Source organism: Coregonus lavaretus, assembly GCF_964263955.1.
Source record: "Coregonus lavaretus genome assembly, chromosome: 10".
Lineage (NCBI taxonomy): Eukaryota > Metazoa > Chordata > Actinopteri > Salmoniformes > Salmonidae > Coregonus > Coregonus lavaretus.
This window is the reverse complement of record NC_139997.1, coordinates 2,909,654-2,921,753: the sequence shown is the minus strand read 5'-3', so window position 1 is coordinate 2,921,753 and position 12,100 is coordinate 2,909,654. Positions and strand designations below refer to the sequence as shown.

General features: G+C 42.4%; 1 protein-coding gene across 1 annotated transcript in view; it reads right to left on the bottom strand.

The window, feature by feature from the left end:
• The window catches only part of LOC311135794 (netrin receptor DCC-like), a gene marked incomplete at both ends in the record, with an annotated part of 433,415 nt that overhangs the window by 48,936 nt on the left and 372,379 nt on the right, over positions 1-12,100 (bottom strand). The window contains one exon of the mRNA XM_084169836.1: positions 4,912-5,053. Within this exon, the coding sequence (XP_084025962.1) occupies positions 4,912-5,053 (142 nt within the window). The remainder of the gene's footprint in view (positions 1-4,911; positions 5,054-12,100) is intronic.

Genomic DNA, 12,100 nt, shown 5'->3' with positions numbered 1-12,100 from the left:
CTGAAATGTCTTGATTTGGTAAGTAACCAACCCCTTTGTTATGGCAAGCCTAAATACGTTCAGGAGTAAAAATGTGCGTAACAAATCACACAATAAATTGCATGGACTCACTCTTTGTGCAATAATAGTGTTTAACATAATCTTTGAATGACTACCTCATCTCTGCACCACACACATACAATTATCTGTAAGGTCCCTCAGTTGAGCAGTGAGTTTCAAACACAGATTCAAGCACAAAGACCAGGGAGGTTTTCCAATGCCTCACAAAGAAGGGCACCTATTGGTAGATTTAACAACAAAAAAAAGTTATTAATTACACTTTGGATCAACAGCATTGTAGTTACTCCACAATACTATTAGTATAACTGCAAACAATGGTGGTGGCTGCATCATGTTATGGGTATGCTTGTCATCGATAAGGACTAGGGGAGTTTTATAGGATAAAAAGAAACGGAATAGAGCTAAGCACAAGCAAAATCCTAGAGGAAAACCTGGTTCAGTCTGCTTTCCAACAGACACTGTGAGACAAATTAACCTTTCAGCAGGATAATAACCTAAAACACAAGACCAAGATGACATTGAATGTTCCTGAGTGGCCTAGTTACAGTTTTTACTTAAATCGGCTTGAATATCTTTGGCAAGACTTCAAAATGGCTGTCTAGCAATGATCAACAACAAACTTGACAGAGCTTGAAGAATTTTTAAAAGAATAATGTGCAAATATTGGATAATAATTTCCACGCAAAGTGTGAGATTTATCAATATGAATGTTTGCTTGAGAGTGTGATGAAATGTACACACAGCCATGACCATGTGTACTCACAGTGCCAAGTGGTGGAATAAGGGGACTGCTTGTCAAATGTAGAATGGGCAAAATATATGTTGAAAATGTGTGGAATTGTGAGAGTTGGCCATATAACTAAATCATTTTTTGATGTAATTGTATTTCCATTGTGAATTCATTTAACATACAGTATCTTGACAGGCTATATATCATTTGACCACATCAGTGCATTTGTTACAATAATAATCCATATAAAGTACAGTAATTTGTTAAATTAGAGGCACGTGTGAAAGTGAAACGGTTGATGAAATATTATAAAAGACTGAGATAATGGAAATTTAAATAAGAGCTGGCATTATTTTAGACTTTTTTTTGCAGCAAGTACAGATTGGCTCATCAGATATTGTTTCCCAAAACCAATCGTGTAGGATCTTTGTGAGGATTTAAGACCTACTTGAGAAAGGCAAACACATGCCACTCAGATGCAAATCAATGTGCTATCCACCCTCAGGTTTTTGGCAACAGGCACTTTTTCAGCTGGAGCTTGTTAATCAGCATCTCACATGCCTCGATGAGCCAGTGTTTTGGATGCAAAACCAACTGTAACATACAATTTCCATACACAATTCGCACAACAGGTTGAAGTCAAGAGGGGTTTCTTTGCCATCAATGGGTTCCCAAGTAGCCTACGAAGACGGCACCCACATCGCCATAGAAGCACCATCCCAAAACGTGTTCAACTATGTGAAAAGAAAAGGCTCCCACTCTTTATGAGCAGGTGATAGGTTATGTGCTGCGCAAAAGACGCTGCTGAATGTGGTGGCCAGGTGAACAGCTGAATGTGGTGGCCAGGTGAACAGCTGAATGTGGTGGCCAGGTGGCCAGGTGGAACGCAAGACTACAGAAGGGAGCTGTTGAAGATGGATGGCTTATTGTTACTCATTAGAAGTAAATGTTCCAAAACTAAAACTACTTTAATTGTCCCAATGGTCCTCTCTTTGTAGCTATGTTTTTATTTTTACTGGTCAAACCACAACTGAGCGAGCCAAATAAAACATTTTGCTTGTACTCAATCTTTGAAACTAGCACCGCTATTTCAGTCTCTGAAAAGTTTTTTTTTTTGTTGATGCTTTTTTCGGTTGCGCCATTGTAGGCTATTTCATGGTACGGCGTTGTATATTCCTCCAAGGCTTTAAATGGATGATTTTGACCATACAGTTGAAGTCGGAAGTTTCCATACACTTAGGTTGGAGTCATTAAAACTCGTTTTTCAACCACTCCACAAATTTCTTGTTAACAAACTATAGTTTTGGCAAGTCGGTTAGGACATCTACTTTGTGCATGACACATGTAATTTTTCCAACAATAGTTTATAGACAGATTATTTCACTTATAATTCACTGTATCACAATTTCAGTGGGTCAGAAGTTTACATACACTAAGTTGACTGTGCCTTTAAACAGCTAAGAAAATTCCAGAAAATGATGTCATGGCTTTAGAAGCTTCTGATAGGCTAATTGACATAATTTGAGTCAATTGGAGGTGTACCTGTAGATGTATTTCAAGGCCTACCTTCAAACTCAGTGCCCCTTTGCTTGACATCATGGGAAAATCAAAAGAAATCAGCCAAGACCTCAGAAAAAAAAAATTGTAGACCTCCACAAGTCTGGTTCATCCTTGGGAACAATTTCCAAATGCCTGAAGGTACCACGATCATCTGTACAAACAATAGTACGCAAGTATAAACACCATGGGACCACGCAGCCGTCATACATAAATGGTTTGTCTAGATCTGTGTGGAAGAACTTGACTGGCTTGCACAGAGCCTTGACCTCAACCCCATCGAACACCTTTGGGATGAATTGGAACGCCGACTGCAAGCCAGGGCTAATCTCCCAACATCAGTGCCCGACCTCACTAATGCTCGTGGCTGAATGGAAGCAAGTCCCGTAACAATGTTCCAACATCTAGTGGAAAGCCTTCCTAGAAGAGTGGAGGCTGTTATAGCAGCAAAGGGGGGACCGACTCCATATTAATACCCATGATTTTGGAATGAGATGTTCGAGATATCTAGATAGCTGTCTCCTAGAGATGAACGTACTTTGGTGCGAAAAGTGCAAATCAATCCCTGAACAACATCAAAGGACCTTGTGAAGATGCTGGAGGAAACAGGTACAAAAGTATCTATATCCACAGTAAAACGAGTCCTATATCGACATAACCTGAAAAGCCGCTCAGCAAGGAAGAAGCCACTGCTCCAAAACCGCCATAAAAAAGCCAGAATATGGTTTGCAACTGCACATGGGGACAAAGATCGTACTTTTTGGAGAAATGTCCTCTGGTCTCATGAAACAAAAATAGAACTGTTTGGCCATAATGAACATCGTCATGTTTGGAGGAAAAAGGGGGTCCTTGCAAGCCGAAGAACACCATCCCAACCGTGAAGCACGGGGGTGGCAGCATCATGCTGTGGGGGTGCTTTGCTGCAGGAGGGACTGGTGCACTTCACAAAATAGATGTCATCCTGAGGAAGGGAAATTATGTGGATATATTGAAGCAACATCTCAAGACATCAGTCAGGAAGTTGAAGCTTGGTCGCAAATGGGTCTTCCAAATGGACAATGACCCCAAGCATACTTCCAAAGTTGTGGCAAAATGACTTAAGGACAACAAAGTTTAGGTATTGGAGTGGCCATCACAAAGCCCTGACCTCAATCCTCAATTTGTGGGAAGAACTGAAAAAGCGTGTGCGAGCTAGGAGGCCTACAAACCTGACTCAGTTACACCATCTCTGTCAGGAGGAATGGGCCAAAATTCACCCAACTTATTGTGGAAAGCTTGTGGAAGGCTACCCGAAACGTTTGACCCAAGTTAAACAATTTAAAGGCAATGCTACCAAATACTAATTGAGTGTATGTAAACTTCTGACCCACTGGGAATGTGATGAAATAAATAAAAGCTGAAATAAATAATTATCTGTATTATACTGACATTTCACATTCTTAAAATAAAGTGGTGATCCTAACTGACCTAAAACAGGGAATTTTTTTACTAGGATTAAATGTCAGGAATTGTGAAAAACTGAGTTTAAATGTAATTGGCTAAGGTGTATGTAAACTTCCGACTTCAACTGTTTATGGTTAATTAGGGACGTTTAGAAAAGCAAATAGCCAAGGTTTTACATGAGCACTGAGGCTGAGAACAATTGGTATGTATCAACGGTTATCTCCTACCGGTGGTATGTATCAACGGTTATCTCCTACCGGTGGTATGTATCAACGGTTATCTCCTACCAGTGGTATGTATCAACGGTTATCTCCTACCGGTGGTATGTATCAACGGTTATCTCCTACCGGTGGTATGTATCAACGGTTATCTCCTACCGGTGGTATGTATCAACGGTTATCTCCTACCGGTGGTATGTATCAACGGTTATCTCCTACCGGTGGTATGTATCAACGGTTATCTCCTACCGGTGGTATGTATCAACGGTTATCTCCTACCGGTGGTATGTATCAACGGTTATCTCCTACCGGTGGTATGTATCAACGGTTATCTCCTACCGGTGGTATGTATTAACGGTTATCTCCTACCGGTGGTATGTATCAACGGTTATCTCCTACCGGTGGTATGAATCAACGGTTATCTCCTACCGGTGGTATGAATCAACGGTTATCTCCTACCGGTGTGTGTATGAAGGTCGTAGGATTGTTTGATAAATCACACTTTTTCTATGCAGATGAACATTCCAAAATATATTCGTAAGTAGTATTTTAGAAGAGTTTCTATGCAATGTTGATAAATGAGGCCCCAGGTGTGCAAAGTCTTACCCAGAATGACCCACAGCTGTAATCGCTGCCATAGGCGATTCTAACATGTATTGACTCAGGGGTGTGAATACTTATGTAAATTAGATATTTCAGTATTTCATTTTCAATACATTTGCAAATATTTCTAAAAACATGTTTTCACTTTGTCATTATGGGTTATTGTGTGTAGATGGGTGAGAATTGTTTTTAATTCAGGCTGTAAAGCAAACAAAATGTGAAATAAGTCAAGGGGTATGAATACTTTCTGAAGGCACTGTGACATAAGACTCACCTGTAAACAAGTATCAGGAGACTCACCTGTAAACAGGTACCAGAAGTTGTTAGGTTCGATGGCCTCCTGGTCTCCTCGTCGGCCAGTCTTCCGGTATCGAAGCTTGTAGCCGGTGATGAATCCGTTCTGGCTGTTGGGAGGAGGGGGCTGCCAGCTCACCTTAATGCTCTGAAACAGAGAGGACACATGTGAATGTGGGAATTCAATTCAAATCAAATTTTATTTGCCACATGTGCTGAATACAGTGAAATGCTTAGTTGCAAGCCCTTAACCAACAATGCAGTTTTAAGAAAAATAAATGTGAAGTAAAAAATAGGTTGGTCGAGGTAATTGAGGTAATATGTACATGTGGGTAGAGTTAAGGTGACTATGCATAGATAATAAACAGAGTAGCAGCAGAGTAAAAGAGGGGGCCAAAAGACAAGGCCAAGTTGGCTGGACAAGTTTGTCAAGTTGGCTGGATGTCCTTTGGGTAGTGGACCACTGGAGTTGCTTACCAAGATGACGTTGAATGTTCCTGAGTGGCCTAGTTACAGTTTTGACTTAAATCGGCATGAAAAGCTATGGCAAGACTTGAAAATGGCTGTCTAGCAATGATCAACAACCAACTTCACTCAATCATGCATAGGCACAAGAGACAGGCTCCTAGACAGCTTCTACCCCAAAGCCATAAGACTGATAAATAGCCAGACTGCTAAATAGTCAATTAATGGTACCCGGACTATCTGCACTGACTCTATCTTGCACTGTCCCTACGCACTCACTAGACTATTTATCCACACCATATACACACTCACTAGACGATATACATTGAGTGTACAAAACCCCCCCCCCCTTTTGCCCTCAGAACAGCCTCAATTTGTCGGTGCATGGACTCTACAAGGTGTCAAAAGCGTTTCACAGGGATACTGGCAAATGTTGACTCCAATGCTTCCCACAGTTCTGTCAAGTTGGCTGGATGTCCTTTGGGTGGTGGACCATTCTTGATATTCACAGGAAACTGTTGAGGGTGAAAATCCCAACAGCGTTGCAGTTCTTAACAAAAACCGGTGTGCCTGGCATCTACTACCATAACCTGTTCAAAGGCACTGAAATCTTCTGTCTTGCCCGTTCACCCTCTGAATGGCACACATACACAATCCATGTCTCAATTGTCTCAAGGCTAAAAAATCCTTCTTTAACCTGTCTCCTCCCCTTCATGTACACTGATTGAAGTGGATTTAAAAAGTGACATCAACAAGGGATCATAGCGTTCACCTGGATTCACCTGGTCAGTCTATGTCATGGAAAGAACAGGTGTCCTTAATGTTTTGTACACTCAGTGTTTAATCAACCTGATTTAACACAAACACAGTACCAGTCAAAAGTGAAGACATCAAAACTAGGAAATAACATCATGTAGTATCCAAAAAAGTGTTAAACAAATCAAAATATATTTGAGATTTGAGATTCTTCAAAGTAGCCATCCTTTGCCTTGATGACAGCTTTGCACACTCTTGGCATTCTCTCAACCAGCTTCATGAGGTAGTCACCTGGAATGCATTTCAATTAACAGGTGTGCCTTCTTAAAAGTAAATTTGTGGAATTCCTTTCCTTCTTAATGCGTTTGACCTAATCAGTTGTGTTGTGACAAGGTAGGGGTGGTATACAGAAGAAAGCCCTATTTGGTAAAAGACCAAGTCCATATTATGACAAGAACAGCTCAAATAAGCAAAGAGAAACGACAGTCCATCATTACTTTAAGACATGAAGGTCAGTCAATACCTAACTTTGAAAGTTTCTTCAAGTGCTGTCGCAAAAACCATCAAGCACTATGATGAAACTGGCTCTCATGAGCACCGCCACAGGAATGGAATACCCAGAGTTACCTCTGCTGAAGAGGATAAGTTCATTAGAGTTACCAGCCTCAGAAATTGCAGCCCAAATAAATGCTTCAAGTAACAGACACATCTCAACATCAACTGTTCAGAGGGGACTGTGTGAATCAGGCCTTCATGGTCGTATTGCTGCAAAGAAACCACTACTAAAGGACACCAATAAGAAGACCAGACCTGTTTGGCCAAGAAACACGAGCAATGGACATTAGACCGGTGGACATTTGTCCTTTGGTCTGGAGTCCAAATTTGAGATTTTTGGTTCCAACCGCTGTGTCTTTGAGAGACGCGGTGTGGGTGAACGGATGATCTCTGCATGTGTTGTTTCCACCGTAAAGCATGGAGGAGGAGGTGTTATGGTGTGGGGTGCTTTGCTTTGCTGGTGACACTGTCTGTGATTTATTTAGAATTCAAGTCACACTTAACCAGCATGGCTACCACAGCATTCTGCAGCGATATGCCGTCCTATCTGGTTTGGGCTTAGTGGGACTATCATTTGTTTTTCAACAGGACAATGACCCAACACACCTCCAGGCTGTGTAAGGGCTATTTTACCAAGAAGGAGAGTGATGGAGTGCTGCATCAGATGACCTGGCCTCCACAATCCACTGACCTCAACCCAATTGAGATGGTTTGGGATGAGTCGGACGGCAGAGTGAAGGAAAAGCAGCCAACAAGTGCTCAGCATATGTGGGAACTCCTTCAACTGTTGGAAAAGCATTCCAGGTGAAGCCGGTTGAGAGAATGCCAAGAGTGTGCAAAGCTGTCATCAAGGCAAAAGGTGGCTATTTGAAGAAATCTCAAATGTAAAAAGTATTTTGATTTGTTTAACACTTTCTTGTTTACTACATGATTCCATATGTGTTATTTCATAGTTTTGATGTCTTCACTATTATTCTACAATGTAAAAAATAGTAAAAATGAAGAAAACCCCTTGAATGAGTAGGTGTGTCCAAACTGTTGACTGGTCCTGTATATACAGTGAAACAGTAGAACCCCAAGTGGCTGTGAAGTAAAAGTAGGCTAGACATACAATGTCAATACACAATAATGTCAATACCATAACATTATAATAATGTCAATACCATAACAATGTCAGTACCATAACATCAAATGCATAATGTCATAAAGAAGTGTCTTGTTCTGGCCTTATCTACCCTACTATGCAGATGGAAACGCTCCACAAATCTTTAAAGGTGTAAAATATAAATCATTTATTTTAACTGAAACAGCATAGATAAGCGAAACATATACTACGTGATCGATCTTTAAAAGTGTAAATATTCATTTTACATTTACGTCATTTTAGCAGACACTCTTATCCAGAGCGACTTACAGTTAGTGAGTGCAGACGTGTTCGTACTTTTTCGTACTGATCCCCTGTGGGAATCGAACCCACAACCTTGGTGTTGCAAGCGCCATGCGTTAAATTTTTTACATTTACGTCATTTAGCAGACGCTCTTATCCAGAGCGACTTACAGTTAGTGCATACATTATTCTTTTTATACCCCATGGGAATCGAACCCACAACCCTGGCGTTGCAAACGCCATGCTCTACCAACTGAGCTACCTCCCTGCCGGCCATTCCCTCCCCTACCCTGGACGACGCTGGCCCAATTGTGCGCCGCCCCATTGGTCTCCCGGTTGCGGCCGGCTACAGCAGAGCCTGGATTCGAACCAGGATCTCTAGTGGCACAGCTAGCACTGCGATGCAGTGCCTTAGACCACTGCGCCACTCGTTACCAACTGAGCCACACAAACCCAAAACAAGTTACAAGGTGTATTGCGAAATAGATTAGAAAACAAAACAACGTTTTGATTATCTCTTAGAACAGCATGTTGTCAAAAACAAAACAATTAAGGATTACAGTACCTCCATATTGGTAGTTAAGGTTCTTCTACACTAAATATACACAGTGTACAAAACATTAGGAACACCTTCTCTTTCCATGACATAGACTGACCAGGTGAATCCAGGTGAAAGCTATGATCCCTTATTGATGTCACTCGTTAAACCCACTTCAATCAGTGTTTTGTAAACTGACACTTTGACACTTTTCGATTTATAGCATATCATGAAAGGGTTTTAAAGCATAAGGGCATGTGAATGTCCTAGTTGAAAATAATAAGTAACTACCGGTAATTAAATAGAAAAGAAAAAAATCATATATATATATATATATACATTTATTAGACATTGATGTCTCTGTATCTAATTGTGCAGAATTATGGTATTTAATTTGGCCTCTTAAGACAATGAACACGTTCATTGAGTCAACATACAGGGTCCCATGCAGAACTATCTTTTAATTTGTATAACGGACCAATCGCAACGCCTCGCTCTCCTTTCTCTCTTCAGGGTTAAAGGTTATAAACAAAACAGAGAAAAAGAGATGTGATCTGCAGATGTGTCAAAGCAACTCTTCACATCTCTCCGGTCATCATGTCCTGGGTCCTACTTCTCAGCAACAGACACCTACAGTACAGTAGGTTCTGATTAGTAAAAACCTTTCCGAAACCCAAAAGCAGTCAGTTGTGAGTACGTCCCAAACTGCGTCCTACTCCCTTTATAGCGCACTACTTTTGACCAGGGCCCATAGGGAATAAGGGTGCCATTTGAGACACATGCATTACCTAGTAGAGCCTGGTGCCTGGGAGACTAGGAAGGAACGCTATCGTATGTTTAACGTCTGTCACATTGACTCGAACATGTCATTTGACACACGGTGGCCATCTGCAGAGGAGAGGGAGCCTGTTAACATGCAAATAAGCCAATTAGAATTCACACGACACAGCTGCCAATGCGTCCAGTCCAGCCTGATCTATCTGCTGCTGCCTCGGATCATACGTCCCAAATGGCACCCTATAACCTATAAAGTGCACTACTTTTGACCAGAGCTCTATGGGAACTCTATTGGTCCTGGGCAAAAGTAGTGCACTATAAATAGGTAATTGTGTGCAATTTGGGACAGCCCTTCACGACCAGCGACCGAGATTCATTTCCTGCCTGCCTGAAGCATGGGTGGAGAAGAGCTGAGCTGCCTTTCCTGGGATAGTTTAGTCAGGTCTGGGCAGATCTAACCATCGCTTTCTCAATTTGTTTTTCTTCGGCTCGATTTCTGTGTTTCTCTCCCCGCGGCTTCTCATTGGAGGAGAAGGTCAGAGGAGAGGGGAGGAACATTAGAGACGAGGAGACAGGTTGGAATGAAGGAAAGACAATTAAGAAAGAGCCGTTTCAGAGAGACTTTAAGCATGTAAAACCCCTCCCTTCACTCCCCATCCATCCAGTGATGGAACTTAAAGATTTTTGGCCCTGGCCTGCCGGGCTAGTATGCTTAAATTTCTACTAGCCCAGGTAACATTCTACTAGCCCGGGTAACATTCTACTAGCCCGGGTAACATTCTACTAGCCCGGGTAACATTCTACTAGCCCGGGTAACATTCTACTAGCCCGGGTAACATTCTACTAGCCTGGGTAACATTCTACTAGCCCAGGTAACATTCTACTAGCCCGGGTAACATTCTACTAGCCCAGGTAACATTCTACTAGCCCAGGTATCATTCTACTAGCCCGGGTAACATTCTACTAGCCCGGGTAACATTCTACTAGCCCGGGTAACATTCTACTAGCCCGGGTAACATTCTACTAGCCCGGGTAACATTCTACTAGCCCATCTACTAGCCCGGGTAACATTCTACTAGCCCGGGTAACATTCTACTAGCCCGGGTAACATTCTACTAGCCCGGGTAACATTCTACTAGCACGGGTAACATTCTACTAGCCCGGGTAACATTCTACTAGCCCATCTACTAGCCCGGGTAACATTCTACTAGCCCGGGTAACATTCTACTAGCACGGGTAACATTCTACTAGCCCGGGTAACATTCTACTAGCCCATCTACTAGCCCGGGTAACATTCTACTAGCCCATCTACTAGCCCGGGTAACATTCTACTAGCCCGGGTAACATTCTACTAGCCCGGGTAACATTCTACTAGCACGGGTAACATTCTACTAGCCCGGGTAACATTCTACTAGCCCGGGTAACATTCTACTAGCCCAGGTAACATTCTACTAGCCCGGGTAACATTCTACTAGCCCGGGTAACATTCTACTAGCCCGGGTAACATTCTACTAGCCCATCTACTAGCCCGGGTAACATTCTACTAGCCCATCTACTAGCCCGGGTAACATTCTACTAGCCCGGGTAACATTCTACTAGCCCGGGTAACATTCTACTAGCCCGGGTAACATTCTACTAGCCCATCTACTAGCCCGGGTAACATTCTACTAGCCCGGGTAACATTCTACTAGCCCGGGTAACATTCTACTAGCCCGGGTAACATTCTACTAGCCCATCTACTAGCCCGGGTAACATTCTACTAGCCCGGCCTGGTACATTTGCATCCATCCATGTTTCTACATCTTATCAGATATACAGACAGGCACTGAGGCAACCCCAGAGGCAGCCCCAATCCTCTCTCAGATCAGGCTGAGCGTGTTCAATATTCATCTTGTGTCACCCTCATGGATACAGAGGAATCTATTAACATTTACTGGCACCTGTTCCCCCGTTCAGACCATCATCTTAATTGATTACAACAGGCTTGATTGCTGTAAAGGGAGGTTCGTTGGAGCTGTGTGTGTGTCTGTTTGTGAGTGTGTGTGTGTGTGTGTGTGTGTGTGTGTGTGCTTGTGTGTGTGTGTGTGTGTGTGTGTGTGTGTGTGTGTGTGTCTGCTTGTGTGTGTGTGTGTCTCCAGCTCTGGAAGCCTCTGGAGGTTGGAATGGTGGCATGGTGGTGATTAAGAGAGAGGCACACATACGCACATACACACACACACACACACACACCCACACACACATACACACACACACACACACACACCCACACATGCACACACACACACAAACACACACACACACACGCACACACACACAGATTGAATGACAAGCAGTAAGTGTCATTTGGCCATATTGTAGCGGCACTAATTGTTCCACCAAGGAACAGGGGGAAATCTGCCCGGATACAAGGGGGACAGGAAGACTGTAGCAGGCAAATAAGCCATTTGATTCACCCCCAGTGAATGAATAGCCATTTACACATGCATATTATATTATACTCCGTGTATGACACAACACATTAATTATAGGAAGCTAAAATGGGTAATGAGATAACATGGCGTAGTCGGCTGAATGTATATCATTACATAGAACATTATACATCACTATACATTTAATTTTATCATGGATGAGTCAGTGCAACTGGAAAGTGTTTGGGACAATAATTCCCTCACTGCACCAACAACAACAATGACTAGCTGGTAGTCATCTTAGCCCAT